The following is an 18,341-nucleotide window of genomic DNA, read 5'->3' as shown; positions in this document are numbered from 1 at the left end:
GAAGGACAGGCAGAGCAGAAAAGGTGGGGGAGTTGCGTTGTATGTAAGAGAGGAGTATGACTACTCAGAGCTCCGGTATGATACTGCAGAAAAACCTGAGAGTCTCTGGATTAAGTTTAGAAGTGTGAGCAACAAGGGTGAAGTCGTGGTGGGAGTCTGCTATAGACCACCAGACCAGGGGGATGAGGTGGATGAGGCTTTCTTCCGGCAACTAGCAGAAGTTACTAGATCGCAGGCCCTGGTTCTCATGGGAGACTTTAATCACCCTGATATCTGCTGGGAGAGCAATACAGCGGTGCATAGACAATCCAGGAAGTTTTTGGAAAGTGTAGGGGACAATTTCCTGGTGCAAGTGCTGGAGGAACCAACTAGGGGCAGAGCTTTTCTTGACCTGCTGCTCAAAAACAGGGAAGAACTAGTACGGGAAGCAAAAGTGGATGGGAACCTGGGAGGCAGTGACCATGAGATGGTCGAGTTCAGGATCCTGACACAAGGAAGAAAGGAGAGCAGCAGGATACTGTCACGGAGTATTGGGGGACTCAGGGCCCTGCACCCCCGGCTTCCTGCAATTCACCATGACTCTCAGCCAGCCAGTAAAGCAGAAGGTTTATTTGGATGACAGGAATACAGTCCAAGACAGGTCTTGCAGGCACAGACAACAGGGACCCCCTCAGTTAGGTCCATCTTGGGGTCCCCGGGCATTCCAGCCCAGCCCCCCTTGGGAGGTCAGAGCCATCTCTGCCCCCCAGCCCTCTCTCCCTGCCTGCTTCCAGCACTCTCCTTTCAGCGCCCCCTCCCACCGCCTTTGTTCAGTTTCCCGGGCTAAGGAGTCGCCTCCCCTTCAACCCCTTCCTGGGTTCTCATGTTACACACTCAGGTATGCGCCCTCGGCCGCCCTCGGGCAGATCCCATCCTGCAATGCAGACTATCCCAGAACACTCCCCTGTCAGCATTCACAGACCACCGTGAGAACAGGCCCAGTTCGTCACATCTCTCCCCCCTTCGAGACCGAACTGAGCAGGGTCACTTTAGCCAGTGACCCGGGGAAGTTCGAACCTACCCCCGTTCCCATGGATGCCCCCGCATCCCTCCCATTCCTTGGTGAGAATTACACCAGGCCCCTCCAGTTTCACGCCCCCCCTTAGGTCGGGGTGCTTGATGGCACTCGCAGTTCGCATGTGGGAAGGTTTATGCGGCCTGTGCCCTTTTCCCACCCCCATACCTCTGGGGTTCCAACTGGGCTGTGGTCTTCTCCCAGCGCTCCAGTCTGGAGGTCTGTGCTTTGGGCTCTCTTGGTTCAGAGCCGCCCTTTTAACCTTGGCCACCCTCTGGAAAGGATCCTTTATGCTGGGCAAGGGTCCTAAAGCTGTTTTCCCCTTGTCCCAGGCCTTCCTCCCCCTCTGACAGGGGTCACAGGATCCGCAGTACTGTCGGACAGTAACAAAGACCCCAGGCCAGTAAAAGCTCCGTAGCAGCCTCTGCTGGGTACGCCAGGTTCCCTGGTGCCCTGCGAGGGGAATGTCATGGGCCCGGCACAGCAGCTGGCGGCGATACTTCTGGGGTACCACCAGCTGCCTCCTGATCCCCCCTGACTTCATTTCCCCTGGGGGAGCCCATTCTCGGTACAGGAACCCCTTCTCCCACAGGAACCTTTTCCGGCCACCTCGTCCCATGGTCTGTACCGCATTGAGGTCGGCTAGGTCCCTTATTTTCCGCAAGGAGGGGTCTCTCTGTAACTCGGCCTGGAACTCAGCAGCTGGGACAGGGATGGCCACCTGCTCTTCCTCTCCCGCTGGGCCTGAAGCTGCAGCCTCCCTGAGCCGTGTCCCTGGGCGTTCCCTCCCCACCAGGTTAGGGCCCTGCGCCTCAGGCAAGGCACCCCCCCCAAGGCCAGGGCGCAGTGCCCCTCGCCGGCTCTGACTGCGGGTCACAACCAGTGCCTTTTGGGGGTTGCTTGGCCAGTTCTCCAGGTCCCCCCCCATCAATACCTCAGTGGGCAAATACGGGTGTACCCCCACATCCTTGGGGCCCTCCTTGGCCCCCCACTTCAGGTGTACCCTTGCCACGGGTACTTTGACTGGTGTTCCGCCCACCCCCGTCAGGGTCAGGTAGGTGTTGGGCACCACCTGATCTGGGGCCACCACCTCGGGCCGGGCCAGCGTCACCTCTGCGCCCGTATCCCAGTATCCATTGACCTTCCTCCCATCCACCTCCAGGGGAACAAGGTACTCTCTCCGGAGGGACAGCCCCGCGCCTACCATATAAACCAAAAACCCTGAGTCTGGAGCATCCAGCCCCCTAGAGGAGCTGGCCTGGAGCTCTCCTCCCTCCTTAGCAGGTGGTACTCTGCCAGCCCCTCTTCCCTGGGAATGCTGCCTTTCGCCGGGCTGGGTCTCTACCCAGTTAACCCTCTGTGGGTTCGGTCTGCTCAGTCTGTCCCTGAGCCTAGGGCACTGGGCCCGTATGTGGCCCTTTTGGCCACAGTGGTAGCAGCCCATGTCCCATGGGTCCCCTTGAGTAGGTCGGATGGTCCTGATGCCGGATGCTCCCCTCTGATGGGTTTTTTCTGTATTTTCCCATGGGGAGGTCCCATGGTGACTCTCTCTCTGCGTTGTGGTGGGACTGTTCCTTTGGGACTCCTCCCTTTTATCTCCTGACCGGCTCTTTACAAACTCATCAGCCAGCTGCCCGGCGTGTCGCGGGTTCTCTGGCTTTCTGTCCACCAACCACAGCCTCAGGTCGGATGGGCACCGGTCATACAGTTGCTCCAGTACCAGCAGTTTAATCAGGTCCTCCTTCGTCTGGGCCCCACCAGCCCACTTGCTGGCGTATCTCTCCATGCGGGCGGCTAGTTGCAGATATGAGATCTCAGGGGTTTTATCTTGACTCCGGAACCTTTCCCGGTACATCTCAGGAGTCAGCCCAAACTCTCGTAGCAGGGCCCTTTTGAATAGTTCGTAGTCCCCTTTCTCTGCCTCTCCCAGTTGGCGGTACAATGCCACGGATTTGGGGTCCAGTAAGGGGGTAAGGACCCGGAGTCTGTCCGCGGGGTCCACACGGTGCAGCTCGCAGGCCGTCTCAAAGGCCTCCAGGAAGTCATCCATGTCCTCCCCCTCCTTGTATGGGGCCATGATGCACTTATCAAAGCTCCGTGCAGTCCTGGGTCCCCCCTCACTCACCGCAGCCGGGGGTTCGCTGCCCTTCAATCTCGCCAGTTCCAGGTCATGCTGACGCTGTCTCTCATTCTCCTCCCGTTCACGCTGATGCTGTCTCTCTTTCTCCTCCCGTTCATGCTGACGCTGTCTCTCTTCATGCTGTCTCTGTTGTTCACGATCCTCCAGCTCTCTCAGTTTTAGCTCTTTCTCCCATTCCAGCCAATTCCGCTCCCCGGATGCCGAACGCCGCCGGGAGGATCCTCTGCTGGCCGGTGGGCTTCGCCGGGGGGACCCCCTGCTGGCCGGGGGGTTCACGGCGCCTTCGGTATTTGCTGGGCTCCTCCCCACCCTTCTCCTAGGCATAGGAAGGAGGGGTCTCGGGAAGCCCTCAGCAGCCGGCTGACCACTCCCAGCTGGGACAGACACTGGTGCCTGCGCTGCATTTGCCAGGCTGCTTCCCTGAGACACAGGGATCAGTTCATTCGCGCGATCTTCCGCCTCCAGCTGGGCAATGAGCTGTTCTTTGGTGAGCCTCCCAATGCGCAGCCGCCTCTGCTTGCACAGCTCCACCAGGTCGCTCTTAAGCCGCTTGGCATACATCTTCCTGCTGACAAGTTTCAGAGTAACAGCCGTGTTAGTCTGTATCCGCAAAAAGAAGAACAGGAGTACTTGTGGCACCTTAGAGACTAACAAATTTATTAGAGCATAAGCTTTCGTGGACTACAGCCCACTTCTTCGGATGCATATATGCATCCGAAGAAGTGGGCTGTAGTCCACGAAAGCTTATGCTCTAATAAATTTGTTAGTCTCTAAGGTGCCACAAGTACTCCTGTTCTTCTTTTATCTTCCTGCTGGCCACTCACCGGCCTGTGTGCTCACAGCTCCCCACAGTTCCCAGGGGGACCCCTAGTGTGCCAGCCCTTCTTGAGGTCACCACCTCTCTGCCAGGGTCGAGCTGCAGACTCCTCCGCCCCTGGGACCACTCGCTGCGATCCCCCCGGGGGACCCTGTTACTGCAAAAGTCCTTCTCGCTGGTCACACACTCCCAGGGGTAATAACCGTCTCTCTCTTACTCTTCAGCACGCCTGGTCCCCGTCAATCCCCCTTCGTTTTACTGCTCCCCAGTTACTTACTGCAGGAAGCGCCGTCCACGGGGTGCAGTAGATCCCGCCGCTGCCACCAGTTGTCACGGAGTATTGGGGGACTCAGGGCCCTGCACCCCCGGCTTCCTGCGATTCACCATGACTCTCAGCCAGCCAGTAAAGCAGAAGGTTTATTTGGATGACAGGAATACAGTCCAAGACAGGTCTTGCAGGCACAGACAACAGGGCCCCCCTCAGTTAGGTCCATCTTGGGGTCCCCGGGCATTCCAGCCCAGCCCCCCTTGGGAGGTCAGAGCCATCTCTGCCCCCCAGCCCTCTCTCCCTGCCTGCTTCCAGCACTCTCCTTTCAGCGCCCCCTCCCACCGCCTTTGTTCAGTTTCCCGGGCTAAGGAGTCGCCTCCCCTTCAACCCCTTCCTGGGTTCTCATGTTACACACTCAGGTATGCGCCCTCGGCCGCCCTCGGGCAGATCACATCCTGCAATGCAGACTATCCCAGAACACTCCCCTGTCAGCATTCACAGACCACCGTGAGAACAGGCCCAGTTCGTCACAGATACGGACCCTGGATTTCAGAAAAGCAGCCTTTGACTCCCTCGGGGAACTGATGGGCAGGATCCCCTGGGAGAATAACATGAAGGGCAAAGGGGTCCAGGAGAGCTGGCTGTATTTTAAAGAATCCTTATTGAGGTTGCAGGAACAAACCATCCCGATGTGTAGAAAGAATAGTAAATATGGCAGGCGACCGGCTTGGCTAAACAGTGTAATCCTTGCTGATCTTAAACGCAAAAAAGAAGCTTACAAGAAGTGGAAGATTGGACAAATGACCAGGGAGGAGTATAAAAATATTGCTCAGGCGTGCAGGAGTGAAATCAGGAAGGCCAAATCACACTTGGAGTTGCAGTTAGCAAGAGATGTTAAGAGTAACAAGAAGAGTTTCTTCAGGTATGTTAGCAACAAGAAGAAAATCAAGGAAAGTGTGGGCCCCTTACTGAATGAGGGAGGCAACCTAGTGACCGAGGATGTGGAAAAAGCTAATGTACTCGATGCTTTTTTTGCCTCTGTCTTCACGAACAAGGTCAGCTCCCAGACTGCTGCACTGGGCAGTACAGTATGGGGAGGGGGTGACCAGCTCTTGGTGGAGAAAGAAGAGGTTCAGGACTATTTAGAAAAACTGGACGTGCACAAGTCCATGGGGCCGGATGCGCTGCATCCGAGGGTGCTAAAGGAGTTGGCGGGTGAGATTGCAGAGCCATTAGCCATTATCTTTGAAAACTCATGGTGATCGGGGGAGGTCCCGGATGACTGGAAAAAGGCTAATGTAGTGCCCATCTTTAAAAAAGGGAAGAAGGAGGATCCGGGGAACTACAGGCCAGTCAGCCTCACCTCAGTCCCTGGAAAGATCATGGAGCAGGTCCTCAAGGAATCAATTTTGAAGCACTTAGAGGAGAGGAAAGTGATCAGGAACAGTCAGCATGGATTCACCAAGGGGAAGTCGTGCCTGACTAACCTAATTGCCTTCTATGAGGAGACAACTGGCTCTGTGGATGAGGGGAAAGCAGTGGACGTGTTATTCCTTGGCTTTAGCAAAGCTTTTGATACGGTCTCCCACAGTATTCTTGCTGCCAAGTTAAAGAAGTATGGGCTGGATGAATGGACTGTAAGGTGGATAGAAAGCTGGCTAGATCGTCGGGCTCAACGGGTAGTGATCAATGGCTCCATGATCGGGTCGGTCCTGGGGCCGGTTTTGTTCAATATCTTTATTAATGATCTGGAGGATGGTGTGGACTGCACTCTCAGCAAGTTTGCAGATGACACTAAACTAGGAGGCGTGGTAGATACACTAGAGGGTAGGGATCGGATACAGAGGGACCTAGACAAATTAGAGGATTGGGCCAAAAAAAACCTGATGAGGTTCAACAAGGACAAGTGCAGAGTCCTGCACTTAGGACGGAAGAATCCCATTCATTGCTACAGACTAGGGACCGAGTGGCTAGGTAGCAGTTCTGCAGAAAAGGACCTAGGGGTCACAGTGGACGAGAAGCTGGATATGAGTCAACAATGTGCTCTTGCTGCCAAGAAGACTAACGGCATTTTGGGCTGTATAAGTAGGGGCATTACCAGCAGATCGAGGAACGTGATCGTTCCCCTTTATTCGACATTGGTGAAGTCTCATCTGGAGTACTGTGTCCAGTTTTGGGCCCCACACTACAAGAAGGATGTGGAAAAATTGGAAAGAGTCCAGCGGAGGGCAACAAAAATGATTAGGGAGCTGGAGCACATGAGTTATGAGGAGAGGCTGAGGGAACTGGGATTGTTTAGTCTGCAGAAGAGAAGAATGAGAGGGGATTTGATAGCAGCCTTCAGCTACCTGAAGGGGGTTCCAAAGAGGATGGAGCTCGGCTGTTCTCAGTGGTAGCAGATGACAGAACAAGGAGCAATGGTCTCAAGTTGCAGTGGGGGAGGTCCAGGTTGGATATTAGGAAACACTATTTCACTAGGAGGGTGGTGAAGCACTGGAATGGGTTCCCTAGGGAGGTGGTGGAATCTCCTTCCTTAAAATCTCTAAGGCCTGGGTTGACAAAGCCCTGGCTGGGATGATTTAGTTGGGGATTGGTCCTGCTTTGAGCAGGGGGTTGGACTAGATGACCTCTTGAGGTCCCTTCCAACCCTGATATTCTATGATTCTATGATTCAATTACAGTAACCACCGGCACAGTCGTCTAGTCTCTCTCTTATGGTACAGTCTCCCACAGTCATAGTCTCTTAATCACCCCGCCAAACTACAGTCATTTGCAGTTACAGCCGTCAAGTCTTAGTCACGCGTACAGCTACAGTCGTTCAGAGATGCACAGTCTTCGCCATGCAGACGCTTAATCTCATACACAATTCCAGTCACGTGTCACGCCATCATAATCTCTTAGTTATGCACCCCCACACAACTACAGCCATTCACAATTACACTGTGTTGGTTGTGCGTGGCTGCACAGGTACGAGATTACGATGGAATCACTGTAGTTGTGTGAGAGATTAGGAGACTATGGCTGAGTTTGTGTGTCTATGAATGACTGTAGCTGTATGTGTGACTAAATCTTGATGGATGTAACTGCGAATGACGGTAGTTTAGGGTGTGAATAAAGAGATTATGGGAGACTGTATGAAAGAGACTAGGAGACTGTACTGTTGTGACTGTAATCATGAAGGGCTGTAGTTGCGGGCGGTGTAGTTAAGAGCCCATGACAGAGCAACTGTGTGACTAACACTATACAGCTATGACCACAGTGGGTGTGTGAGAGACTATGAGATTGTACGGCTGTATCTGTGCATGACTGTTGGTGGGTGTGTGATTATGAGACTGTATGGCTCTGGGTGTGTGTAATTAAAAAACTGCAGTTGTCCACAATTACAAAGTCTCTCTCTCTCTCTTTCTCTCTCGCTCTCTCATACACACACACACACACACACACACACACACACACACCAGTCAGTCAAACTTAGTCACAGCTTTACAATCTCTTAGCTACACACACACACACTACTTTAATCAGCAAAGAAAGAAAGGTAGATAACTTGATGCAGCCCGGAGTTGTTGGTCTCAGTACAGGCGGTCTGGGTGAAATACTCCAGTCCGTGCTCAACAGGAGGATCAGACTTGAGATCTAAAGCTCTTTTCTGGCCTGAAAATTGATCAACTCTACGACCACACCGCCACACACAGTCATCGAGTCTTTGGATTACACCGGTGCAAACTACAATCATTCACCGTTACACAGTCTCAGGTGTGTGCATAGAGCTGAGTCTTCATAGGCTGTACATGGAGAAGAAGCGTATGTGCGTGCACACACACACACACACACACACACACACACACACACAATATCAGACAGTCACCCGCAATCACAGTCACCTCAACAAAACACATGGAGCATGAAAAAAATTAGCCCCTCAGACACACACAGCACAGTCACACTCCCAGTCACAGCCTGTCACGGAATGGGGGGGAGTCCGGGCCCTGCACCCCCCCACTTCCTGCGATTCACCACGACTCTCAGCCAGCCAGTAACACAGAAGGTTTATTAGACGAGAGGAACACAGTCCAAAACAGCTTGTAGGTACAGACAACAGGACCCCTCAGTCAGGTCCATCTTGGGGTGTAGGGAGCTCAGACCCCGGTGCTGGGCTTCCCTCAGTTTCCCCAGCCAGCTCCAAACTGAAACTCTCCAGCCCCTCCTCCAGCCTTTGTCTCTTTCCCGGGCCAGGAGGTCACCTGATCTCTTTGTCTCCAACACCTTCAGTTGGCACCTTTGCAGAGGAGGGGCTCAGGCCATCAGTGGCCAGGAGACATTCTCTGTGCAGACACCATCGCACGGGCCCTCTCGGGCTCTGCAACAATCACACCCCCTTATCCCACCACCTAGATACTTAAGAACTGCATAGGGGAAACTGAGGCACCCACACAGTATTCAGAGAGAACATTAAGAACGGTCCCACTTTGTGTCACAGCCCCACACCAGCACAGCCGCACACTCGCTCCCAGCCACAGCCCCCTCCCCGCAGTCACAGCCCCACACCAGCACAGCCGCACACTCGCTCCCAGCCACAGCCCCCTCCCCGCAGTCACAGCCCCACACCAGCACAGCCGCACACTCGTTCCCAGCCACAGCCCCCTCCCCGCAGTCACAGCCCCACACCAGCACAGCCGCACACTCGCTCCCAGCCACAGCCCCCTCCCCCCAGTCACAGCCCCACACCAGCACAGCCGCACACTCGCTCCCAGCCACAGCCCCCTCCCCCCAGTCACAGCCCCACACCAGCACAGCCGCACACTCGCTCCCAGCCACAGCCCCCTCCCCCCCAGTCACAGCCCCACACCAGCACAGCCGCACACTCGCTCCCAGCCACAGCCCCCTCCCCCCCAGTCACAGCCCCACACCAGCACAGCCGCACACTCGCTCCCAGCCACAGCCCCCTCCCCCCCAGTCACAGCCCCACACCAGCACAGCCGCACACTCGCTCCCAGCCACAGCCCCCTCCCCCCCAGTCACAGCCCCACACCAGCACAGCTGCACACTCGCTCCCAGCCATAGCCCCTCCCCCCCAGTCACAGCCCCACACCAGCACAGCCGCACACTCGCTCCCAGCCACAGCCCCTCCCCCCCAGTCACAGCCCCACACCAGCACAGGTCACCACCACTCCTACACCCCCGGCCACATACACCGTCCCACCACCGGTGGTGGTGGCCAGGTAACGAGGGAGGGGGCGTCGCCCGGCAGACCCTTTAAGCAGCACCGTTGCCCCCAGCTCAGCTCCCCCCTCCCGCCCCCTCGTGGCCGCCGGGGCAGCTGTGGGCCCAGATGGTGTCGCTCCTGAACAGGGCCGAGTCCAGGTCCAGCTGGTGGCCTTGCACCTGGATCCCCCGCAGGCAGCCCCGGAAGGCCCCCCACTCCTGGGGCCTGGGGGTCTCGCCCCCTTCTGCAAGGGAGATATCATGTCAGAAGGAGGGGAGAGAGGGGACCCCCCCCGGCATCCCCCACCACCCACACAGCCACCCCTTCTTGGGGGAGGGTCTCACATCAAGGCCAGCCGAACTAACCTGGGATGGGGGCACAGTCAAGGCCGTCCCAGGTGTGGGGGAAGCCATCAAGTGGTACCCAGGGGTGGAGGAAGTTGCTACCGCGGGCCGGCGGGACGGGGCAGGGAACGTACCTGGCAGCCCGCCAATGAAGAGACGCCCATCCTGGCCCAGCCAGGCCTCCTGCAGCCACTGGAAGTCAGGGGGCTGGCCAGGCAGGGTGTCCCCGTGGTTGCCCAGCTGCAGGGCCAGCTGGGTGGGGGAGACCCGCAGGCGCAGGGGGGCGTCCAGGCAGGGCCCCTCCGGCAGGGGCAGCTGCAGCTCGGTCCGATTACCCAGACGCGCCACCAGGGCCTGCGGGAGAGTGAGGGGGAGGGTCAGGGGGAGACGGAGACGGGTCTCCCCCCCCGGCTCCCCAAATCTGCCCCCATGCTACACGTGAGTGGCGATTCCCCCCCCGATGGTGCCCCCAGTGAGCGGGTCCCTGGCACTGCACCCCCCCATGAGCAGATTCCTGGCACAGCGCCCCCCCAGTGACCAGATCCGCAGCCCCGTCCCCCTGGTGAGTGGATCCCCCAGCACTATGTCTCCCGGTGAGTGCATCCCTGTCACCACATCCTCCTGGAGAGAGGATCCCAGCACCACGCCCCGTGGTGAGCGGATCCCTGGCACTGTGCCCCTGAAGTGAGCAGATCCCCTGCACCATGGCCCTGGTGAGCGGATCCCCAGCCTTTCCCCCTCATGAACGGATCCCTGGCACCACGCCCCCCCCAGTGAGTGGGTCCCTGCCACTCCGCCCGTCCAAGTGAGCAGATCCCTGGCACTGTGTCCTCCCCATGAGCGGATCCCCAGCATCTCCCCTTGGTGGATGGATCCCTGGCTCCACGCTCCCCCAAGTGAGCAGATCCCTGGCACCATGCCCCTCACCCAGCGCCCTCCCCCCATGGGGTCCCCCCCCATCCTGCCCCCCCCCCCGGGACTCACCGTGGGCTGCAGGGCCAGGGTCAGTGCCAGACTCCCGTCTGGGGCCCCCACAGCCAGCACCAGCCCCGTCTGCCGGGGGGCCCGGAGCCCCAGCTCCACCTGCAGCCCCCAGCTTCCGTTGGGGGGCGCAGCACTGCCAGCCAGGTCTGGGGGGGGGCAAACACCAGGGGCAGGTTAACTGGGGGGGGGGCTGGACCCTCCCCCAGCAGATGCTGCCGGGGGGGGGAGTTGGGGAGAAGGAGGGAGTGGGGGGTCACGGTTGGGAGGCCGGGAAGGGGGGGCCTGGGGTTGTCACCATAGAGAGGCTGGGGGATCACTTCAGGGGGTGCTGGGCAGAGGGGGGTGGGATGGGGGGGTTACCGCAGGGGCAGGGGGCCAGACAATGAGACAGGATGGGGGTCACCATGGGGGGATGGCGCTGGGTGAGGAGGGGCAGGATGGAGGGGTCACCATGGGGGCAGGTCCTGGGCAGGGGGCGGGATGGGGGGTCCCCATGGGAGGAGGGGGCAGGCCGGGGGGCAGGGTGGGGGTCCCCAGGGCGGACAGAGACCGTGTTGAGAAGGAAGGTGAGCCCAGGCCGCCCGGACGCAGGGGTCCCCGGGGTACCTGCCGGGCGGAAGCTGGCCAGCCCGGCCCCGGGGAAGAAGCTGCCGGGCCGCAGGGCGCTGAAGCAGGGTTTGGCCTTCGCCTGCAGGGCGGCGCCTTCCCGCCAGGTTGTGCTCTGGTTCAGCCAGATCCAGTGCCGCAGGCAGCCGTCCATGGCCGTGTTCATCTGAAACACCGGGGGGGGGGGCTGAGAGAGCCGGGCCCCCCCAAACCCCAGCTCACAGCCCCCCCAACTCCCCTCCCAGAGCCGGGGAGAGAACCCAGGAGTCCTGGCTCCCAGCCCCGCTGCTCTAACCCACCAGCCCCCACTCCCCTCCCAGAGCCGGGAGAGAACCCAGGAGTCCTGGCTCCCAGCCCCGCTGCTCTAACCCACCAGCCCCCACTCCCCTCCCAGAGCCGGGGAGAGAACCCAGGAGTCCTGGCTCCCAGCCCCCTGCTCTGACCCACCAGCCCCCACTCCCCTCCCAGAGCCAGGGAGAGAACTCAGGAGTCCTGGCTCCCAGCCCCCACTGCTCTGACCCACCAGCCCCCACTCCCCTCCCAGAGCCAGGGAGAGAACTCAGGAGTCCTGGCTCCCAGCCCCCACTGCTCTAACCCACCAGCCCCCACTCCCCTTCCAGAGCTGGGGAGAGAACCCAGGCATCCGGGCTCCTCACCGGGGCCAGCAGGTGGGAGGCTGGGAGAAGCAGCCCCCCCACGGCGAGGCGCATCTCGGGTGCGTGGCGTTCTATGATGGGGTACGAGACATGGCCCAGGGTCAGCAGCTCGTCGCCATCCACGTCTAGCCGCACGCTGTCCCCCTCATTCATCACCAGCATCTGGGGGGAACCGGGGGAGCACTCGGCTACTGCGGACCAAGGGGCCCCCCACCCCTGCCCCTTCACCCCAGGGGAACTCCCAAACTTACCCCATCCCCCCCTCCAGCCACCATACCCCCAGTGTCCCCCCAAAACCCACCCAGCCCCCCTCTGCCCTGAGAGAACCCCCCCAAACCCTCCCAACCCCCTGTCTATCTGCCCTCACATCCAAGGTCCCCCAAAACCCACCCAGCCCACCTCCACCCTGAGAGAACCCCCCAAAACCCACCTAGCCTCCCTCCAGCTGCCCCCACCCCCTGGGTCTCCCCAAAGCCACACAGCTCCCCCCACTCCAAGGGCCCCCGTAAAACACACCCACACCCCAGTTACCACTTCCCCAAGGGGACCCCCCAAAACCTTCCCCCTCCTCCTGGCTATCCCCACCCCAATTGTCCCCAATGCACCCAGCCCCCCCGTCCCTCTTCCCAGCACCCCCACCCCTCATGGGAGCCCCCCGACTCCCCCATACTCGGTGCCACTGTCCGTCGTCCAGCCGCTGCCCGCCCCGCACGCTGATGTTGGTCATGACACTGCTGATCTGCATCTCGGCCTTCCCTCGCCGCAGCCCCAGGACGAACCAATCGCTGTGGTCCCCCATGTCCCCGAAAAAGATCACCCCCTCGGGGTCCAGCGTGCGGAACTCGAAGGACGAGGCGGCGCTGGGGAGAGGGGGGCCCACACCGTACAAAGGGAACCCAGGAGTCCTGGCTCCCAGCCCCCCCCCCCGCTCTAACCCACCAGCCCCCCCTCCCCTCCCAGAGCCAGGGAGAGAACCCAGGCGTCCTGACTTCCACCCCCCACCCGCCATCTAACCCCCTGCAGGAAAGCCCCCCCACCTCCCCCGGGGTTTGTACCTGGTCACCTTGCGCAGGTCGATGAAGATGGTGGCTGCTGGGGTGGCGTCCCCCCAGTGCCGGCCGATATTCAGGGCCCCCTCCTCACCTGGGAGGACCAGGAAGCAGGGACTGTCCTGTTGGGGGGAGGGGGGGGGCAGACAAGCAGTGGGTTACTCATAGGGCCATATGCATCCCCCTCGCTGGCCTCTGGGTGGCACTGCTGGGCGTTACCCTGCCTGCCCGTGAGGTCTCGCAGAGTGTGGTTGCCAGGAGTTCCGCAGGTTACCGGGGATGAGAATCAGCTCCCAATTGTGGGCCTTTAAATCACCATCTGTTACCCCTGCTGGCCACCAGGTGTCACCGCTGCTCCATGGATAGGAAAGACACACTGTGGGGAGTGGGGGCTGGGGGATTAGAGTGGGGGCGGGCTGGGAGCCAGGACTCCTGGGTTCTCTCCCCGGCTCTGGGAGGAGAGTGGGGGCTGGTGGGTCAGAGCAGGGCGGGCTGGGAGCCAGGACTCCTGGGTTCTCTGTCCGGCTCCAGGAAAGAAGTGGGGTCTCTCCTTTTTCACTGGCTCCTGCCTCTCATTGCTGGCCTCGGATTGTAGGGTGAGAAGGGGGGAGTTCGCTCGCAGCGTTCAGCCACCCCTGTTGTCAGCTGGGGTACCCGGGCAGCTGATCCATCACAAAAAGCATGTCTAGGGCTGCTTTCACTCCCTGGCTTCCCCTACAGTGGAGCAACCCTGCCTCAGTTTCCCCTTTGAGCCAATCACCATTTAGCCCCGTGGCTGGCAGTCCCTTGCTATGCCTCCAGCTGGCTCGTTAATCATCCATCCCCACTCGGCGATAACGAAGCTAGTGGGTTAGGAGGGAAGGGCCTTTTGGGGGTCCTTTGCTTGGCAGGCTTTCGTAGTGGGGTGTGTTGTGAAGTGCGAGATCACAGGCAGTCTGCAGAGAACTAGCCTAGAGCCAGGCAAGGGGTGCTGTGCCTGTCTCCCTTCAGAGCAGCCTGTTTTGTCTCTTCCTGTTTTATGGATTCTTGGGTGTTATTGGCCGTACTGGGTCAGGCCACTGGTCCATCTAGTCCAACGTCCTATCTTCTGACAGTGGCCAATGCCAGGTGCCCGAGAGGGAAAGAACAGAACAGGGAATCATCCAGTGACCCATCCCGTCGCCCATTCCCAGCATCTGGCAAACAGAGGCTAGGGGCACCATCCCTGCCCAGCCTGGCTAATAGCCACTGATGGACCCATCCTCCATGAACTTCTCTAGTTCTTTTTTGAACCCTGTTCTCATCTTGGCCTTCACAACATCCAGTGGCGAGGAGTTCCACAGGTTGACTGTGCATTGTGTGAAGAAATACTTCCTTGTGTTTGATTTCAACCTGCTGCCTATTCATTTCATCAGGTGACCCCTAGTTCTTGTGTTGTGAGAAGGAATAAATAACACTTCCTTATTGACTTTCTTCACACCCATCATGATTTTATAGACCTCTCTCATATCCCCCCTTTGCTGTCTCTTTTCCAAACTGAAAAGTTCCCATCTTATTAATCTCTCCTCACATGGAAGCCGTTCCAGACCCCGAATTATTTTTGTTGCCTGTTTCTGAACCTTTTCTGATTCCAATCAATCCTTTTTGAGATGGGGCAACCAGATCTGCCGGCCGTATTCAGGTATTCAGCTGTGACGAACTGCGGACCCCGTGAAAGACGTTTCCGGGATTGGCTCACTGCCCCAGATGTTCTTAGCAACAGTTGCGGGAAAGCTACAACTCTTTGTTCACAAGGGATGAATTATGGGGAGTTTACTTTGGGGCGAGGGGCTCACCAGGATTCTCCATCGCCGATCCCAGGTGTTGCTCTGGGAATTATTTCGGGCAGGTCTCTGGCCCGGGCGCAACGGAGCGGGCAGCTTTTGCGATATTTTTTTGACGAGGTCTCGCCCTGCCTCGGTTTCCCTCTTAGGCTCTCCAGGGCTGCTCCGTGGGGTAGGGGGGGAACAGGATGAAGTCTGCGCTCGAGGCGTGTTGCTGAGTGGTCTGAGATTGAACGGGTCACGGACAAGGACCAGCTCAGGCTGACCCCTATCAGTGGAAAATCGGGGGTCAGGCCGGATGATCACCATGGTGCAAGCTACCCCTCGTCCAGGACCCAGCCCAGGGACCCTGCGGGAAGCTGCCGCACCCACTTTTCCTCGCGATTCCTTGCTCCTTCCTACCACTGCCTCTGTAGTAGGTTGTTTCCCAGACTCACAGCCCCCCTGGCTACCCGTCCCCCACCGCAGCTCCCTGTCAATCCACTCACAGCTGGGACAGCCAGGCAGCCTGTACACCCCGTGCGACAGCACACCTCCGCCAGCATACCAACTCACCGGCAAGGGGGATGAGCCGTCGGCTATAACCACCCCAGAGCCCTTGTAGGTCTGGGATGGGTTGCAGAGGAAGGTTTGCCCGGTGGTCAGAGTGCCGGGTTGTGGGCTCGCCTCCTGGCTCTGCCACAAACCGTGGGCCCTTGGATAAGTCGCCCTGTGCCTCAGTTTCCCCACCTTGCCCTACCTCTTGGGAGTGGAGGCTGTGAGAAGACATGCAGGAAAGAGGGCAAGGGGCCTAGAGACCACAATGATGGGCACCCCGTACATGCCACACACAGAGGACACCTAATAACCATGCCCTTGACTCTAGAGGCACGGTAGGCGTCGTCGGTCTGTATGTAACCCAGTGCTTAACGCTGCCTCCGGACCGGATGACTGGTGGAGAGCCGATGTGCTGCTGATTTTTTTTTTTAAAAGGCTACAGAGGCAATTCCAAGCCAGTGAGTCTAACGTCAGTGCCAGGCACATGGGTTGAAACTCTAGTCAAGAACCAAATGATCAGACGCAGAGATGAAGACGATTCGTCGGGGCAGCATCAACCTGGTTTTTGTAAGGAAAAATCATGCCACGCCAATCTACTAGAATTCTTTGAGGGGGTCGACAAGCATGTGGGCCAAGGGGATCCAGTGTACTTAGATTTTCAGAAAGCGTTTGATAAGGTTCCTCGTCAAGGGCTATTAAGCAAAGTCAGCTGTCATGGGATAAGAGGGAAGGTTTTCTCATGGCTCGGTAACTTGTTAAAAGACAGGAAACAAAGGGTAGAAATAAATGGACGGGTTTCAGAGCGGAGAGAGGTAACTAGTGGTGTCTGTACTGGGCCCACTCCTATTAAACAGATTCATAAACGATCTGGAAAAAGGGGTAACCAGTGAGGCGGCAACATTTGCAGACGACACAAAATGACTCAAGATCGTTAAGGCCCAGGCCGACAGCGAAGGGATCTCACAAAACTGGGCAACACAACGGCACGTGAAAGTCACTGTTGATCCACGCACAAGCATTCACCCCATGAAATGACAGCACAACCTCGGCGTCACGCACCCCTCGGGAGCGGAGGGCATCGGTCACTCCAAACCCGTAGTCCGCCGAACGCAGCCGACTTTTACTGCCGAACACGGCCCACGCACAGCAGTAGGAGCAAAACGCTGTTTTGAACCCTCGGCGTTCAAATTAAACCAGCCCAGAAGCCGTTTCCTGCCCTTGACACCATTTTTTTGGCCCCTTGCCCTGTGTTTTGTTAGTACAGTAGTTTATGTTTAACATGGTACTGTACGGTGCGTGCTTTATTTTTTTTGTTTGTTCAGTTTTTGGGTCTCTAACGCTGATCGTGTCCTTCCGGTGCCGGCCGAGGGGTGCAGAGCTGCCCGGTCTGTAACTCGGGTGTCCGTAACTCTGAGGCTCTGTTGGGAATACGCAGTGGGTTTCAAACGGCCACCCAGCGCGCCATCAGCCTGTGGAACTCCTCACCAGAGGGATGTTGCGAAAAGCATGGGATGAGGTCCCAGAGGATCACTCCGCCCTTAGAGGTTTTTAAGGCCCAGTGAATCCTCCTTCCTGCCCCGTGGGTGTAACCGCCCCATCACGGGGGGCACCAGAAACCCCCCCAGCTCAGGGCTAGCCAGACTTTTCACTTCCCACCTGGAATTGTCCCCTTGCTTTCCTCAAAGGGAAACTGAGGCAGGGCGCAACAGAGGGAGCAGAGCTGGGGGGGGGTGTTATACCATTTTGCCAGCATGCCAATGAGCTCCGGCACCAGCGGATCGGCCTCCCTCCCCGCCCCCACACCAGCCTCACCTTGGCTGAGTCCCCGCGGGTTATCGGCTGGTACAGCAGGGCCCCGATGGACAACAGGACCAGGAGCCTGGCTGGGAAGCCCATGGTGCCCGGAGAAGAGACCCAGCACTGGAGCCGAAGGCCACCCGTTCCGAGCCCCTCTGCCCCGCCGGCCAATCTGCGGGGCGGGTAAACAGGGGCTTGCTCGCTGATGCCAACGGGTTGGCGTCGCAGCCGGCTCAAGGGTCAGGGCTGCCCAGCCGGGGGGAAAAGATGACAGGGCGTTCGCCCCGGTGTGCGGAGGCGGGCGTCAGCTCAGGCCCTGGTTGGTTGGATCGAGGAGTGGGAAACTGAGGCACGAGGGGTGGAACCTGGTGCTGTGGGATGGGGGAAGCAGTGGGGAGGGAGTTAATGCCCGTGGGGGGACAGCTCCAGCAGCGGGGAGCCCCCCATGGGCACAGGGACCCCAATAAACACAGGCCCCCCCAATGGACCGGGGACCCCTTTCTCAGCCCTGCAGTAAACCTCCATCTCCCAGCAACCCCCTCTGGGCAGTGGCTGTTTGCTAGGCGTTACATTGGCCACAATCCCAGACAGGGAGGGGTCTGTCTAGACAGGATGGCAGTGGGGGGAGGGAATATCCTCCTGCAACACCCCCTGCTGGCCATGCCCAGCCCCGGGTAGCCCCCAGTCCCCTGACAGTCAGTTCAGACTCCCACTCGTCCCTTGGGAGTCACAGCAGAGGTGGGCGCATCTCAGCGCTGGGCGAGGGGTCCCTGGGTAACTGGCCGCTCTGCCCCAGAGGTGGCCCCATCTCAGCTCCAGGCGAGGGGTCCCTGTGTCACCAACCGCCGCACCCCAGAGATGGGCGCATCTCGGCACTGGGCAAGGGGTCCCTGGTTAACGGGCCGCCCCACCCCAGAGGTGGCCGCATCTCAGCGCCGGGCGAGGGGTCCCTGGGTAACCAGCCGTCCCACTCCAGAGGTGGCCACATCTCAGTGCCGGGCGAGGGGTCCCTGTGTAACCAGCCGTCCCACTCCAGAGGTGGCCACATCTCAGCGCTGGGCGAGGGGTCCCTGGGTAACCA

General features: G+C 58.9%; 1 protein-coding gene across 1 annotated transcript; it reads right to left on the bottom strand.

Annotated features, from left to right (window-relative positions):
* Positions 1–9,367: 9,367 nt before the first annotated feature.
* Positions 9,368–17,713, bottom strand: SHBG (sex hormone binding globulin). Its single transcript, XM_054015195.1, has 8 exons — positions 17,276–17,713; positions 13,131–13,246; positions 12,746–12,935; positions 12,076–12,237; positions 11,420–11,585; positions 10,814–10,959; positions 9,964–10,183; positions 9,368–9,729 (listed from the first exon to the last, which is right to left on the bottom strand). Exons 1-8 carry the CDS (start codon positions 17,357–17,359, stop codon positions 9,560–9,562), a joined length of 1,254 nt encoding a protein of 417 aa, XP_053871170.1. The 5' UTR covers positions 17,360–17,713; the 3' UTR covers positions 9,368–9,559.
* Between the last annotated feature and the right edge of the window lie 628 nt (positions 17,714–18,341).

The sequence above is a fragment of the Malaclemys terrapin genome, unplaced genomic scaffold (assembly GCF_027887155.1).
Source record: "Malaclemys terrapin pileata isolate rMalTer1 unplaced genomic scaffold, rMalTer1.hap1 scaffold_84, whole genome shotgun sequence".
Classification (NCBI taxonomy): Eukaryota; Metazoa; Chordata; order Testudines; family Emydidae; genus Malaclemys; species Malaclemys terrapin.
The sequence above is the reverse complement of the archived record's forward strand: the minus strand, read 5'-3'. Positions and strand labels throughout refer to the sequence as shown.

What these genes read in the sequence shown, in the direction of transcription:
- SHBG (XM_054015195.1), bottom strand. Translation starts at nt 17,359, where the DNA reads ATGGGCTTCCCAGCCAGGCTCCTGGTCCTGTTGTCCATCGGGGCCCTG. An exon ending in ACGACGGACAGTGGCACCGA is followed by an intron (nt 12,238 to 12,745) that starts GTATGGGGGAGT and finishes GGTTCCCCCCAG; the next exon opens with ATGCTGGTGATGAATGAGGG. An exon ending in CCTCCCACCTGCTGGCCCCG is followed by an intron (nt 11,586 to 12,075) that starts GTGAGGAGCCCG and finishes CCGGTGTTTCAG; the next exon opens with ATGAACACGGCCATGGACGG.